The 17,547-nt window shown below is 35.8% G+C and overlaps 1 protein-coding gene across 7 annotated transcripts in view; it reads right to left on the bottom strand.

Moving 5' to 3' along the window:
- Nucleotides 1-17,547, bottom strand: part of C2CD3 (C2 domain containing 3 centriole elongation regulator) — a 235,253-nt gene that overhangs the window by 167,714 nt on the left and 49,992 nt on the right. For all 7 annotated transcript variants that reach the window (XM_077113600.1, XM_077113599.1, XM_077113596.1 and 4 more), the window contains exons 8-11: nucleotides 5,569-5,716; nucleotides 2,779-2,930; nucleotides 1,174-1,383; nucleotides 598-710 (exon numbers count right to left, since the gene is read on the bottom strand). In XM_077113600.1, coding sequence (XP_076969715.1) covers nucleotides 598-710; nucleotides 1,174-1,383; nucleotides 2,779-2,930; nucleotides 5,569-5,716 — 623 coding nt within the window. The remainder of the gene's footprint in view (nucleotides 1-597; nucleotides 711-1,173; nucleotides 1,384-2,778; nucleotides 2,931-5,568; nucleotides 5,717-17,547) is intronic.

The following is a 17,547-nucleotide window of genomic DNA, read 5'->3' as shown; positions in this document are numbered from 1 at the left end:
GGTGAACTTTTGAAAATAAAAGAAGCCAGTCACAAAGATGATTCCATTTACATGGGCAAATTTATAGAGTGATAGAAAATAGATTAGTGGTTCCTTGGGGTAGGGACAGAGTAGAGGTAGAGAATGGTGACTGACTGCTGATGAGTATGGAGCTTCTTTTAGAAGTAAAGAGAATGTTTCAAAATTAAAATGTGGTGATGGTTGTATAACTCTGAGAATTTGCTAAAGGAACAATGAATTCATTCCAAATGGGTAAATTTTATGTTATGTAAATTATATCTAATAAAAGTTTGTAAAAAAAGAAAAGAAAAGAAAAATGGCCACAGATAACAGAATATGATTTAAGTGTCAGAAGTCCTGAGTTCTTGTCTTGGCAATGTTACTGACTTGCTGCCTTATCTCAGGACAGTCATAGCATGTCTGGAACAGTTTTCTCACTTATAAATAAGGAATTAGAATAGATTAATTAAAAAATTCTTTCTAGGATAGGAAAACGCTAGGATCCACATTATAAAAATCAGATGAGTAATTAATTAGGGGTTCAAATATTCTTCCAAAATCAAAATATCTAAGGTGCAGAAAACCAGTCTCTCTTACCTCCATCTGTAATTTTATTGGAGGCAAGCCGAATGACCTCAGTGATCAGAGTTGTCTTTCCCAATCCACTTTTGGAAAAGGCCACAGGAAAATGATATTCCACGAAGAATGTGCTAAAAATAAAAACAAAAAGAGTGATTAAAAAACAAACCAAACAGTAAACCTATTTTCTGTTTGAAAAACCCTATATATCTTTAAAGGACTTATCCAATGCAACCTCTTCTTCATAGCCTTCACCAGTACTGTCAGAATTAAAAGTTCCCTTCCTTGTACTCTGGCAGCACTTTTAATAAACATCTATTTTGGCCCCTAAAACTCCATGTCATGTACAGCTGTTTAAATGCTTCTCTCTCCAGCTTACTGTATGGTCTGTCAAAACAGAGCTTGGGTCTTAATTTTCTTTATTCTTAGATATATACAAATTAGTACTTAAGACCTAGTGGGGGATTCAGTCTATGTTTGCTGATTGAATGATACATATGAAAGCACTTTACAAATCATAGTATTATGCAATTATATTATCATCAGACACACTTTCCAAAAATGTCAAATTCAGCTTTCCCATATGACACATACCGCTTCTTTACTGTTGTCAGCCCAGGTGGTCTTCCAGGAAAGCTTTTTTTGCCAGAAATCATCTCAGGACAATCTGGAGGAACTGTCATTGTTTCAATGATGATTCTGACTGAATGTGTTCTACCCAGAAGGGCCAGTCTATTCACACTTAACATCATCATTTGGGCATCTTTTGGAGTTTCTGAGAGCATCTGTTGCTCAACCAAATTTCTGAAAGGAGTTCATACAATCATATGTTAAGGCACAGTGAGGCAGAAGGTCAGAGACCCAACATGAATTTATACAGGCTAGAGGAAAGGAAGTAAGCATCTTGATTTGTGAGTCATTAAGGACTGAGAAATGGTATTATCAGAATTTGGGTCCTAATCTACAGTGAAAGAAATCTCACAAAATGCAGAAACATTTTTCTAACCTAAGGCTTTATCTCCACACAAGTATAAAAACTATGGGATTTTTTTTCCCAAAACGATTAAAGTAAGCACATTGTACCAGTTTGAAGCTGTTATTTATCTCAGAAAAGCCATGTCCTTTTTCTTGATCCAATCTTATAGGGGCAGCCATGTTTCTTTTAATTCTGATTTAATACTACTGGTTGGAAAGCTTTGGCTGGGTTTTTTCATGGAGATGTGTCACACCCAGCTGAGGGTGGTACCTTTTGATTGGACGGTTTCCATGGAGATGTGACACACCCAATTGTGGGTGTGAATTTTTTATTAAATGGAGATGTGACTCCACCTATGTAAACTGGGTCTTTATAAGTATACTAGAGTCCTATAAAAGGGGAAACATTTTTGAGAAATATCAGATGCAGATGCTTGGAGAACAGTTGCTTCAGAGGTGACAGAGATACAGATGTTTGGAAATGCTAAGTGCCAACAGCGAGAGAAGTTGCCTAGACACGGACATTTGGAGATGCACAGCACAGGAGACATCACCATGTGCCTTCCCATGAGATACGAAGCAAGGCAGAACTCAGAGTTGTGTTCTGGAGGAGCTAAGTGAAGACCTACAGACACAAGAGAGGAAAAATGGGACTGGGGACAAGAACCAGCAGACACCAGCAATATGCTTTCTCATGTGTCAGACATTGTTCTTTCTTGAGTCAAGGTATCTTTCTCTGGACGGCTTACTTTGGACATTTTTTATGGCCTTATAACTGTGAATTTGTAACTTAAATTCCCTTTTTAAAAAGTTGTTCCATTTCTGGTATATTGCATTCTGGCATCATTTAGCAAACTAACATATGCACATTATAACAAATTTGGAATATAGATGGAAAATAAAAACAAAAAAACCACTACCCTAATATAACTAGTATTGTCTCTTTGGAATATTCCTTTTGACATGCTTTCCTTATAAGTATTCTCTCCACAGTCATAATCACAGCATACATACAACCTAGAATTCTGCTTTTTCCCAATACTATTTTATTGTACCCATGTTTTCACGTTATCACATTTTTTAAGGAATCAATACTTACTGAGTTAATGTAACTTACCTAACCACTTTGACTGTCTTGGATAAATGCAGATCATTTCTCTTTAGAAGATCTTGTGAAAATAATGTTTCTTTGCTTTTGCCAAACAAGCACTCAGAGAGACTCACCTATTTTTCTTGCCTGATGCTTTCTTCTTCAATTTATGATCACTTGATTCCAGAACCTTAGGAGATGCGGCAGGAGCTTTTGACTGGTTCATTTTTTCAGAAGGGACAATATTATCTTCATTGAGGAAATCGGTGATGCTGGCATCAGATTTCTGGGGATGGGGTGGAGGAGTGACAAAAGAGGGGCACTAAAAAATAACTGCTTTGGGGATAGTGATAATAAAACATTTCTCTAAAAGTAAGGAAACTGTTCTTTGAACATATACCATTCTTTTAACCAAAGAGATAATTGACTGACAACAAGGAGTTAATCCCATGTTTCTGTTGATTATACAGAAATAATTTGAAATTCACAAAAATAATGTACAAGTTCAGTTCAAAGATAATTATAAATGAAACCAGAGTATTTTAAATTCTCAACAATAACCACAACCACTACTGGCTCATTACTATGTGTCTGGTACTATGCTCAATGTTGCGAGTGTATTTCTAATACTCCCTACATTTCTACAAGATATCCTTATCTCAATATCTGTTTTTGTTTTTTTTTTTACAAGTGAGAAAACAAAGGCTGTGAGAAAATAGTTTGTTTATGATCCATAGCTATAATCATTAAAGCCAGATTCTGTTCTCCATGGATTTCAAGCATGCATTTTTACCACAGCTTGAAGTGAAATGACTGGTGCAATATCACCTAATTAGCTGGATGTAAGGCTGTGCTTTTTTTCACCACTCCCTATTACTAATGATTCATTCTGCTTTTAATCTTGCTAAGATGATTTATTTATTATATTTCACTGGGGAAACCAGTGGATAAGTCATTTGTAATTTTTTTCATTTTGGGAGAAGGTAGCCATTACAGTCAACTGATCAGCAAAATACAAAACAAAGAGAAAAGCCAGGATTTCATGGATGTGGTTCCAAATTACTGAAAAAAGGTATAAAGTTTGCTAACAAATTCAAGAGACCACTGCAAAGTTCTTTTAAGTTTATTACACAAACTCCCTTTTTTCAGTATCTCAGGATGCATCAGTGTGGTACCCCTTGTTAATGGGGAGAAACTAACATTGAAACAAACATGATAAGAGGAGTCAAATAATCATAAGAGAATACCCTTCTAAGAATCAGTACAACTTTTTTAAGGCAAAATTATGAAGCCTTTTGCTTTTAGGTTTTTCTTTAGTAAGTGGTAGTTTTTAAAAATGGGTATTGACAAAGCAATCAAAATCTTGATCAGTCTAATCTGAAAGAAATTATGGTAAATATAAACTAGGTTATTCAAAAGCTAAGTATTCCAGGAACTCAAACCACAAGCTAAAACTTTTAAGCTGTAGATTTTTTTGTTTTGTAGATGTTATTTCAAACTGGGCTGGGTATAAGAATTAAATGAAACAAATTTAAAACATTTGGTACTGTGCCTGGGACATACTAATTACTCAATAAATGACAGAGAATGTGTAAAATCCCTGACACACAAAAAAATGTGCAACAAATTAAGCTTCCTTTCCTCTTTATCCTATAGATAACATGGAATCAATGATGATTTGTAAGGTAGGAAGTCATGAAATCCTAATAATTCATGATATCTTTCAAATCCATCTCCTTTCCAATCCCACTGTTGCCATTCTAATTCAGGCTCTCTTTCTCTCACACCTCCAATAACCCAATGGCTTTCAATCTGCTTCTTCTCCCTTCAGTCTGTCTCCTGCTACCACTGCCAGATTAATATTCCAAAGATACTATTTTATTATGTCATTTCCTCCTCACTCGACATTCAAAAGCCTCCACAGAGTGGCTGAAATGTCCTTTCCTGCATTATCAATGCCTTTTCTTTCTTACAGGAATTCTCATCTAATCAAAATGGATTCCCCTGCAATGCATAAATATGCTTCTCTACATAGGTCATACTTTCTGCACCCACTTCATATCTTTTCTCTGCCTCTTAAAACACTACTTATCTTCCAAGTCTCAATTAAAATATTTTATTCCTCATGATGCTCTTTCCTTACTATCTCATGTGGAAGTTCTGCTTCCTCTGAATGCACTCTGGTAGTCCTCAGTCTTACCACTGAGCTGGTATAAACTAACTTGTATTTCAGTTATCATTTCTGACCTAGGGAGAAGGTAAATCAGGAATACGGCAGCAATCTTCACACATATATAAATGATTATTAGTGGAAGAGGGATTGAACTTATATATGTATTCTAGAAGTTACTAAACCAAGGAATAAAACAAATTAGGGCTTGATATAAGAAAGAACTTTGAAACAACTATATCTGCTTGAAAAGAGAATACCTTGTCTTACAGTCTAGTAGAGGTATTTGTAATATATTAAGGGTTTCTGGAATATTTAGAATAGACATCAGTCAAGGGTGATTCTGAGAGTACATCTACACCAGCTCTTCCTTAGAAGAGCTCTATGGAAGTCACATAATATATATGATTAATTAAGAACACATTAATATAATAGATTAATTAAGAACACAGGCTTTGAAATCAGGTAGACTTGAATTTGAATCCTGCTCTAACATGAGCTTGGTATATATCCTTGGACAAAATACTTATTCTCTCTTACTGTTTCTGAGTCTCATTCTCCTCATCTGTAAAATGAGGATAACATCTTTCTCTTCAAGGGTATCATTATGATTTTATAAGATATGTAAAAGACATAACATTTTGTCTGGCATGTGATAACACTGGTACAGCTAATTTTGGCAGCTAATCCCTGCAGCTAACATTGTTAATACTCTTGTACTATAATCCCCAAAGCTTCAGATTCAATGACTTACTGGTGCTGTGTAAAATAAATTCTCCAGGAGACTCTGGTCATACTGAGGGTCATTTAGTTCACTGCTGCAATACACGTCACTGCCAGGAGATGGAGAATCTGGAGGAGAGCCAAGCCCATCCCAAGAATGACCTTGGGATAAGTCAGCACTACAGAGATAATAAAAACAAAGCAGAGAACTTCAAGAGAAGTTTCAGTTGAGCTATTCTTTCTTTAGTGAAAAATTTCTTAAGTTCTGAGCACAGAAGAAGAAATGTTAAACACAGGAGTCATCTTAAAGACTATCTGATTAATATTTACAAATTATATTTCCCCCTCCTCTGCAATGGCAAAAGTGAGTATTCAAAAACATACCATTACAGTGATTGTGATGTCATTCCTTTATTCAACAAACACTTATTAGACCCCACTATGTGTCAGACATAATCCTAGGTACTGGATGATAGATGGCTAAGCTAATATAACCTTATACCTATGGTGCTTATGTTCTTGCAGGCAGATAAAAGATAAATGATCTATAATTCAATGACTTAAATGTTACATAATGTTTTGTGAAAAAAAATGACTAGTTCATAAACACATTAATTCAGGAAAAAAGTGTGTACTTTCAATTAATTATGCCAAGATTAGTTATATGGGGGATGAAGAAATAAGTAAAACAGAAATCCTACTAACAAACAGTTTACACACGAATAAGAACACAAATAACTATAATCTCAAAATTTTGGGGAGCACTTTCTTTTTTTTTTATTCATATCATTTTGTTATCTTTTCTAATAGCAATTTTTATTTTCTACCTTTTATTTTAGGGCCCCGCATGAATACTGCATTTTCTCTCAAAATATAAGCTCCTTGAGGGCTAACTGTATGTATATTTCCTTCATTTTTGTTTCTCTTAAAGTGAGTAGCATTTTTTTGTGTATATGATATTTTTCACTAAAAAGAAAAAAAAAGTTGATTGTGATCACGAATGCACAGCTGTATGATGATGTTGTGGACCATTAATTATACATTTGGGGTGGTTACTTGGTATGTGAATATATAATACACATCAATAAAAAATAAATAATAATTTAAAAAAGATCAAAGGAGAAGGCAGAGTTATAAAAGAGTAGATAGGACTTAACAAACGAGCAAGACTCCTGAATTATTATATTGATTTTCTTTTAGTCTTCAGTGTCTTAGAGCAGCCAGAAGGAAAAGCCTAAAATTATGGAACTGCAACCCATATCAAACTCTGAAATATATTCTATAACAAATTGTTGTAATGTGCTTTGAAATTTATTGCTTTTTTGTATATATGTTATTTTTCACAATAAAAAAAGTGACTAGCACTTAATGAACTTAAATCATTCTTAATGGAGATCTGTTAAGAACAAAAGCAATAATTTTTATTAAATATTTACTATGGGTTAAGCACTGTGCTAAACATTTCATTTATTGATTCTTTCAACTTTCCTTTCCCTTCAAGCTAGCTGCCATACCTTCTCCCTTGAAAATAGTACCTAATCACTACCTTTAAATTAGATCATGTTGCTATATTCAAACAAGCAGAAGCTCAATAAATGTTCCCTTCCTCCCTTCATTCTTTCCTTATTCTAAAGCAGAGTTTCTAAACATTAGCACTATTAACATTTTGTGCCAATAATTCTTTCCTGTGGGAGGCTAGCCCATGAATTTTCAGTCCTTGGGCCTCTATTCATCAGTTGCCAATAGCATTCCCCCACTGTTACAATCCAAAATGTCTTCAAACATTACCAAATGTCCCATGGTGGGGAGGAGAATGCAGAAAATTAACCCTGGTTGAAAAACCACTAATCTGTGGTAATCATACTCTCTTTCAAAGGTCAAAACAATTTCGTATATTACCTATATCAACAACTAACAACATTACTCGGCATCACTGCAGCTTTTTAGCATGGCTTTTCAAACTCTCTTCCTGTTATTGTACAAACTCTCTTATTTAATATTTACACATTCAAATTTTTTCTAATCAGTTGCTTCCTTTTTGTTTCCTTTAAACACACAAAATTACAGAGCTCTCCACTGTTTGGTATATACTCCTCTACTTTCTACCTTTTTTAAAAAAAATTTACATTTCTTGATTTTTTTAAAAAATTTATTCTCCTATGACACAGTAAAAGGGTGTGAATGTGTCCACAAGACAAGCACATTATAAGCATTATCCTTTTCGTTTCTTTCTTAAACATACATCTCTTTTAAATTAATTAATTAATTTTTAACTGACAAATAAAAAAACAACACACAAATAAGAACATTCTTAAACACAAACATTCCATACATGATGTACAATCAATGGCTCACAATATCATCACATAGTAGTATATTCATCACCTAATTATTTTTTAGAACATTTGCATCATTCCAGAAAAAGAAATAAAAAGAAAAAAGAAAAAACTCATACATACCATACCCTTTCTCCCTCCCTCTCATTGACCACTTAGTATTTCCACCTACCCAATATATTTTAGTCTTTGTTCCCCCTATTTTTTTTCTATACCCCTTACCACTCCCATTCATTGATCACTAGTATTTCAACATATTCAATTTGTTTTAACATTCGTTTCCCCTATTATTTATTTATTTTTAATCCATATTTTTTACTCATCTGTCCATACCGTAGACAAAAGGAGCATCAGATACAAGATTAAACATATTTTTAAATAAAAAAAAACCCCATATCTACTTCAAAAGTCAAATAGGACAACAAGGCTTATAATAAGAAAGCAGTAGCTGCGCACTCCTCAATCACTTTCAATTCTTTAGATGTTTCTTTTGGCAATTATTTTCATAATTTTAAGTGTTCTAGTTTGCTAGCTGCTGGAATGCAATATACCAGAAACAGAATGGCTTTTAAAAAGAGGAATTTAATCAGATCCTAGTTTACAGTTTCAAGGCCAAGAAAATGTCCCAATTAAAACAAGTCTATAGAAATGTCTAATCTAAGGCATTCAGGTAAAGATACCTTGGTTTAAGAAGGCCGATGAAGTTCAGGGTTTCTCTCTCAAGTGAGAAGGCAAATGGCAAACACAGAGTTTCTCTCTCATCTGGAAAGGCACTTGGTGAATATGGTCAGGGTTCCTCTCTCATCTGGAAGGGCACATGGTAAACACAGCATCATCCGCTAGCTTCTTTTCCTGGCTTCCTGCTTCATGAAGCTCCTCCCCAGGAGGCATTTTCCTTCTTCATCTCCAAAGGTTGTTGGCTGGTGGACTCTGCTTCTCGTGGCTATGTCGTCTGCTCTGCTCTTTCTGAATCTCCCATTCTCCAAAATGTTTCCTCTTTTATAGGATTTCAGAAACTAATTAAGACCCACCCAAATGGGTAGAGACATGCCTCTACCTAATCCAGTTTAACAACCACTCTTGATTAAACCACATCTCCAGGGAGATGATCTAATTACAGTTTCAAAACATACAATACTGAATAGGGATTAGAAGAAATGGCTGCCTTTACAAAATGGGATCAGGATTAAAACATGGCTTTTCTAGGGTACATACATCATTTCAAACCAGCACATTAAGTAATACATATGTACTTCTAATTTCTGATCTTTCATGCTTCTAAATTATCTACTGACTTCCTATTACAAAAAATGAAACTCACTATTGCACCATTACTCTTGGACACACATTTGCCTTTCCCCATCTTCCTAATTTTTATTACTGTTATTTTTCAAAATTATTTTCAAGGTATAGTATAATTTATTATATTTCCTTTCTTATACAACATACAGTTTTCCTTGAATTACTAATTACCTTTAATTTCATTTCTTTAGCTTTCCATGTACCTACAACTATTTCATTACCAAACTTTCAAAGAGAAATGAAAACTTCCTCAACTTATTCTAACATATATGGAAATAAAAATAAATTCCACTTTCCTACCCCTTAGAAATGCCCTTACTGAAGCCATCTGTCCAACTGTGATATGGATTAGCTCTCTAAGTATGACATACATACTGAACTTTCTTTTATCTCTTCTATGTGGTAACTCCTACTTCTTGAATTCCATGCCTTCCTCTTTCTTCCTTTATTGCTTTTTTGGTAGAGGATGTCCTCCTGATGTTTCCTCTGAGGAATAGTGTATAAGAGAGGTAAATTGTTGAGACTCTGAGTAAAAGTTAATTTGACTCTAACGTCAGTCACCCTTGGGAAGGGAATTTTAGGTCAAAAATAATTTTCCTTCATATTCTGAGGACATTTATCAACTCCACTCTGGGGTTGCTGGTGAGAAATCTGATGTCATTCCAATCTCTGATACTGCCTACATGACTGGTTTTACTCTTTGGAAACTTTTAAGATCATCTCCTCATGAACAGTATTCTGAAAATATCATGATTAGGGCAATTGGTGTGTCTTTTCATTCAATAAGCTGGATTTCTGATTTTTTTTTTTAAACAGATTTACTGAGATATAACTTACATGGCATTACAATTCACTCACTTAAAAATGTACAACTGAATAAGTTTATTCACAGATATATGCAACTATTAAAACAGTCAATTTAGAACACTTCCATCACCTCAAAAGAACAGCTGTAGCCTTTAGCTATCACTTTTATTCCACTCCCATAATCCCTACAGCTCTGATCAACCACTAATCTAATTATTCAACTACAGATTTGCCTATTTTGGACATATTAAATAAATGGAATTATATGGTATAGGCTTTTTTGACTGGCTTCCTTCATTTAGCATAATGTTTTCAAGGTTCATCCAAGTTACAGCATGTATCCAAACTTCATTCCTTTTTGTGGCTGAATAGCATTCTACTGTATGTATATACCACATTTGAGTTCCTGCTTTCAATGTTTGGGGGTGCATATATATATAATTCTTGTGGGAATTGCCAGGTCATATGGTAGTTCCATATATAACTTTTTGAGGAATTGCCAAACGTAATATAAACCAGTTAACTACAGAGAACTTAAACACACCCTTATCCCCCAAAATAACCAGATCCACCAATTTAAACATTTTGCTAGATTTGCCATACCATTCCAACTATTCATCAATTCATCTATCTCTTTTTTTTTTTTCACATGGGCAGGTACTGGGAAATGAACCTGGGCCTCCAGCACGGCAGGCAAGAACTCTGTCTGCTGAGCCACCATGACTTGCACTATCTCTCCGTCTTTTTATCAATACATTTTCTGTTGAAGTTTCTCATAAGTAAGGTCAATGATACCTTGTTTTCTTTTTAACTTTTTTTTATTGTATAATATAACATATACACAAAGCAAAGAAAGAAAAAAGCAATAGTTTTCAAAGCACTCTTCAACAAGTAGTTATAGAACAGATACCAGAGTTTGTCATGGGCTACCAAACCATCTCAGATTTTTCCTTCTAGCTGCTCTAGTATATTGGAGGCAAGAAGTAATATATATATATACTTGTTTTTGTTTTGTTTGTTTGTTTGAATGCAATTTTATTGAGATATATTCACATACCTTACAAACCATCCGAAGTATACAACCACCAGCTCCAATATACTATTCATATCCTTTGCCCATTTTACAACTAGATTGTTTTTTTTGTTGAGTTGTATAATCTCTTTATATACACAGGGAATAAAATCTTTATTAAATATGTAGTTTTCAAATATTTTCTCCCATCAAGTTGGTTCCCTGTTCATTCTTTTGACAATATCCTTTGAAGCACAAAGTTTGTTATTTTAAGTAGTTTCCATTTACGTACTTCTTCTTTTGTTGCTTGTGCTTTGCGTGTAAAGTTGAAGAAGCTACCTCCTATTACTAGTCTTGAAGATGTTTCCCTATATTTTCTTCTAGAAATTTTATGGTACTGTCTCTTATATTTAGATCTTTAATCTATTTTTTTCTTTCTTTCTTTCTTTTTTTTTTTTTGCATGGGGAGGCACCGGGAATCAAACCCAAGTCTCCGACATGGCAGGTGAAAATTCTGCCTATTGAGCCACTACCGCACCACCCCTTTAAGCCATTTTGAATTAATTTTTGTCTAGGGTGTATGGAATAATATCCTTTTAAGTCTTCTTGTCTTCCTTTTTGGTTCCTTCTGAAGATCATGTACTATACTTATGGTCGTTTTCTCTTTAGATACTTTGGATTTGTTTTTTTTTTTCCTGAACTGAATTTTTTTTTATTAATTAAAAAAAATTCAGGAAAGAAACACAAACATTCTTAATACGTGATCATTCCATTCTACATATATAATCAGTCATTCACAATATCATCACATAGTTGCATATTCATCATCATCATGATTTCTTAGAACATTTGCATCAATTCAGAAATAGAAATAAAAAGACAACAGAAAAATAAAACAAAACAGAAAAAAAAACTATACGTATCATACCGCTTACTCCACCCTTTCATTGAACACTAGCATTTCAAACTAAATTTATTTTAACATTTGTTCCCCCTATTATTTATTTTTATCCCATATGTTCTACTCATCTGTTGACAAAGTAGATAAAAGGAGCATCAGACACAAGGTTTTCACAATCACACAGTCACAGTGTGAAAGCTATTTCATTATACAATCATCATCAGGAAACATGGCTACTGGAACACAGCTCTATATTTTCAGGCAGTTTCCTCCAGCCTCTCCATCTCCTCTTGGATAACAAGGTGATATCTACTTGATGAGTAAGAATAACCTCCAGGATAACCACTCGACTCTGGAATCTCTCAGCCATTGACACTATCTCTCATTTCACTCTTCCCTCTTTTGGTCGAGAGGGATTTCTTAATCCCTTGATGCTGGGTCTCAGCTCATTCTAGGGTTTTTCTCAATCCCTTGATGCTTAGTCCCAGCTTATTCTAGGATTTCTGTCCCACATTGCCAGGAAGGTCCACACCCCTGGGAGTCATGTCCCACACAGACGGGAGGAGGGTGGTGAGTTTGCTTGTGGTGTTGGCTGGAGAGAGAGGCCACATCTGAGCAACAAAAGAGGTTCTCTTGAGGGTGACTCTTTGGCCTAATTTTAAGTAGGCTTGACCTATCTTTTATGGGGTTAAGTTTCCTATGAACAAACCCCAAGACTGGGGGCTCAGCCTATAGCTGTGGTTGTCCACACTGCTTGTGAGAGTATCAAGAATTCAACTTGGGGAAGTTGAATTTTCCCCCGTTCTCACCATTCCCCAAAGGGGACTTTGCAAATACTTTTCTGCTCACTGATCAAATCACTCTGGGCTTCATCGTGGCATCACTCTGGACAAACCAACAAAATCTCATGTCCTACCCAAGGTTCCATGTACTTATGTTTGTTCAACCAAGCTATTTACATAAGTTATATTAGGAAATGACTAGTCAAAATATAAATTTTGTACCAAATAAACATTTTTTGCTTTAGTCTCACACATAAGGTAAAATTTTGAAATATTAATTACCATCTATTTTCAGCACCCTGCAGTAATGACATTCCTTTGCTCTTTCTCACGCAAAAACGTTGTTTAAATTTGTACATTTAGTCACTGTCATTATACACTCTAGGCAATCCTAGATTATGCCATCTCAATCTTTGTCGTCTATCTTTCTTTCTGATTTCATTTGTGCCCCCAGCCCTCCTCCCTCTATCATTCTCACATGCAGCTTCATTCAGTATACCAACGAAATTCTCCAAGTTTATTCACTAATGTCAGTTCATACCAGTGAGACCATACAGTATTTGTCCTTTTTGTTTCTCGCTAATCTCAATCAGCCTAATGTTCTTAAGGTCCATCCATGTTGTTACATACTTCATAACTGTATTCTGTCTTACAGCTGCCTAATATTCCATGTATATATACATATATATATATATACCACAGTTTGTTCAGCCACCCGTCTGTTGATGGACATTTTGGCTGTTTCCATCTCTTGGTAATTGTAAATAATGCTGCTATAAACATTGGTGTGCAAATGTTCGTTTGTGTCCTTGCCCTCATGAGTAGAGACAGCACATAGATGGGTCCTGTTCCCTAATCCATTCTAATTTTCCTTCTTTTTACCTTTACTCATGGTCTTCCTTTCTACACTCTTCTCCACACCTCTCTCTTCTGTCTTTTTGTATGTCTCCAGTGCTTCCTTTAGTATTTCTTGCAGAGCTGGTCTCTTGGTCACAAATTCTCTCAGTGATTTTTTTTGTCTGAAAATGTTTTAATTTCCCCCTCATTTTGGAAGGACAATTTTGCTTGATACAGAATTCTTGGTTGGCTGTTTTTCTCTTTTAATAATTTAAATATATCATCCAACTGTCTTCTTGCCCCCGTGGTTTTTGTTGAGAAATCTACACATAGTCTTATTGGGCTTCCCTTGCATGTGACTGACTGCTTTTCTCTTACTGCTTTCAAGATTCTCTCTTTCTCTTTGACCTCTGACATCCTGATTAGTAAATGTCTTGGAGTACATCTATTTGGATCTATTCTCTTTGGGGTACACTGCACTTCTTGGATCTATAATTTTAAATCTTTCATACGAGTTGGGAAATTTTCAGTGATAATTTCCTCCATCAATTATCCTCCTCCTTTTCCCTTCTCTTCTCCTTCTGAGACACCCACAACATGTATATTCGTGTGCTTCATATTGTCCTTTAATTCCCTGAGTTCCTGCTCATATTTTTCCATTTTTTCCCCTATATTTTCTTTTTCTTGTTGGATTTCAGATGTTCCGTCCTCCAGTTCACTAATCCTAACCTCTGCCTCTTGAAATCTACCATTGTAGGTTTCCATTGTTTTTTTAATCTCTTCTACCTTGCCTTTCATTCCCATAAGTTCTGTGATTTGTTTTTTCAGACTTTCAGTTTCTTCTTTTTGTTCTTTCCTTGCCTTCTTTATATCCTCCCTCAATTCATTGATTTGGTTTTTGATGAGGTTTTCCATGTCTTTTCGTATATTCTGAATCAATTGTTTCAGCTCCTGTATCTCATTTGAATTGTTGGTTTGTTCCTTTGACTGGGCCACATCTTCAATTTTCCTAGTGTGATTTGTTAATTTTTGCTGGTATCTAGGCATTTAATTACCTTAATTAGTTTATTCTGGAGATTGCTTTCACTTCTTTTACCTAGGGTTTTCTTGCTAGATGAATTTGTTGTCTCTCTGTTCTTTGACATTCAGTTCAGCTTTTTCTGGACCTCTAGCTTAGGTTTTGTTTAACAGGAGAATTTTTCAGTTTTTGTTCTCTTGTTTCTTGCCCTGCTTGTATGGTGCCTTTTTCCTCCCACGCTGAGGAAGGTCTACGTAGGTATTCTAGACCCCAACCGGATTTTCCCAGACCAAACTGGCCCCCTATCCGGAGGAAAGAGTCACCTGCGATGGTTTTCCCTGAGGGTGAGACCCAGCAGGTTGACCGACTTTCCTGTAAAGTCTCTGGACTCTGTTTTCCTTAGCCTTCCCAGTATGTGGTGCTTGTCTGCCTGCAGGTCCCACTACCATAAGATGATGCAGTATCTTTAAACTTTGGCAGATTCTCCCTGCTGGGGGCATGGTGGAGACAGAGGAGAGGTTGTAGGCTGGTTTTAATGGCTTCAAATTACCAAGCCCTGGTGTGTGAATTCCTTGAGGGAGGGATTCCATCTGAGTTGGGCTTCACCCTTCCCCTGGGGAAGGCACAGGCTTCAGACAAGCCCTCAAACAAGCTTGTTTCTGCCTATACCTGGGGCAGTTGCAGCCTGAGAAGTCCTGCTGCTGTATCCAAAGGCAGTTAAACCTTTGTAGAAACACAGCCACAAAAACCTCTGCTTCCTTTTTTTTTTTCGTTTTTCCATCAGCCCTGCCCCCTTGGCCCGTGCCAAGTAGTGGGGGACAAAAATGAATGACTTCCACTTTGACCAGATTCTCCTGAGCAGGGGGCCTATTTTTAGTAGTCAGAATTTGCTAATTAATGCCACAATTGGTGTTTGGTTGGGCTTAGCCCCTGCTGCTGGTAAAGTCTCTTTCCTTTCCCCTCTGGGAAGCAGCCTGTGGGGGAGGGGTGCCAGGCGCCATGGCTTGGGGAACTCATGGTTCTGGGGTCCAGCTGGTCCAGACTGGGGTACGCTGTGTGTCCAGTCACTGACGTGGCCCCAGGAGCTGTTCTGTACTGTTTCTGGTTATTAAGTAGTTTTTCTGGAGGACGAACTAAAATGTGCACATTCCTAAGCCGCTATCTTGGCCCAGAACCTCGGTTTTTTTGTTTTTTTATTGTAGGATTACGTATTGAACATAAACTTTCCCACTTCAACCACCCTGAATCAAACCATTCAGTTGCATTAATCACATATGCTATGTGCTGGTACCCTCACCATTTTGTCACTACTAAAACTTTCTCATCTCCTCAAACCTAAATTATGCAACTGTTTCTCATTAACTTCCCATTGCTCCTGCTATACTGTAATTTCTATCTCTATGAGATTGCATATTCTTTGATATTTTCCTTATAGTTACAAATTTAACATCCTAAATCTGTGACAAACTAATATGCTTTGATACTAACCTAACTTCAATAGTATGTAGAACCTATGTTCCTATAACCTTCTAATCCCCCCACCTTTACAGTATTATTGTCACAAATTATATATTTACACATTATGATTTAAAAACAATTCACTTATTACATTTTATGCATTTGCCCTATAGATCTCGTAGGAAGTAAAAATGGAGCTATTACCCAGATATACTGGCATTTATACATAGTCCTGTTGTTCTTACCACATATCTTTATTTTTCCACGTGCTTTCAATGTATTGTCTAGTATCCTTTCCTTTCAACCTTTAGAATTTCCTTTAGCACCTCTTCTACAGCTGGTCTACTAATGAAGAACTCAGCATTTGTATATCTGGGAATGAAAAACTGAAGGACAATTTTGGCAGATATAGAATTCTTGTTTGTAGGTTTTTGCTTTTAGCACTTTAAACAGTCATCCCATTGCCTTCTTGCTCTCCTGATTCTCAATGAGAAATCAGCACTTAATCTTATTTGAGGTTCCCTTGTACTTCTCACTCATGACTTTCAGAATTCTCTATTTTATAATCAACAGCTTGTTTATAATATACTGTGACATGTGTATCTATTTGGGCATGTCCTGTTTGGAGTTCACTGAGCACACTGGTTGTTTATATTTACGTCTCATTAAATTTGGGAAGTTTTCAGCCCTTCTTTGAATATTCTCTCTTCTCCTTCTGGTACTCCTACAATGCATACGTCAGTACATTTGATGGTGCCCTACAGGTTCTTCAGGCTCTGTTCACTTTTTTTCATTCTTTCTTCCTTCTGCTCCTCCTATTGGATGATTCCAATTTTCTTATCTTTGTGTTCACAGATTCTATTCTTCTGTCAGCTCCAATCTGCTGTTGAACTCTTCTAGGCCATTTTAATTTCTGTTACTATGATCTTTAGTTCTGGTTACTTTTCATAATTTCTATCATTTCTTTGTATTCATCTATCTTCCTCCTGATTTCCTTAAGTTTTTGGCCATGTTTTCCTTTCGCTCTTTAAGCATATTTAGGACAATTTTTAAAGTTTCTCTGCTACGTGACAGGTCTGGGCCTCCTCATTGATGGTTTCTATTGTTTTAATCTTTTCCTTTTCTTGGGCCATCACTTCCTATTTCTTAGTATGTTTTATAATCTTTTGTTGAAATCTGGACATTCTGATATTTTAGTGTTATCACTGGAATTTAGACTCTGAGGCATCTTGTTCCTTAAGCTTCTATCTAGCTAGTGTTATGACTGAGCTTTAATTGTGTCCCCAGCTAACAAAAAAAAATTAATTTAAAAAAAAAGGGAGGAGGAAAAGAAAAAGAAAACACCCTTCCCCAGTATTTGCAGATTAACCAGGGCCAGTGTTCTCCTTCAGAGCTTATCCATACAATGAATTTAGAAAATAGCTCTCAGTCAAAGCATAGGGGTGTCCTTGACCCTTTCTGCCCATGTGTAATAGTCAGATTTAAGTGTCAACTTGGCTAGATGATAGTGCCCAGTTGTTCTGTTTCTGGGGACTTAAATCACCAGCATGTGAAATT

This window comes from Tamandua tetradactyla, chromosome 8 (assembly GCF_023851605.1).
Source record: "Tamandua tetradactyla isolate mTamTet1 chromosome 8, mTamTet1.pri, whole genome shotgun sequence".
Classification (NCBI taxonomy): domain Eukaryota; kingdom Metazoa; phylum Chordata; class Mammalia; order Pilosa; family Myrmecophagidae; genus Tamandua; species Tamandua tetradactyla.
The sequence above is the reverse complement of the archived record's forward strand: the minus strand, read 5'-3'. Positions and strand labels throughout refer to the sequence as shown.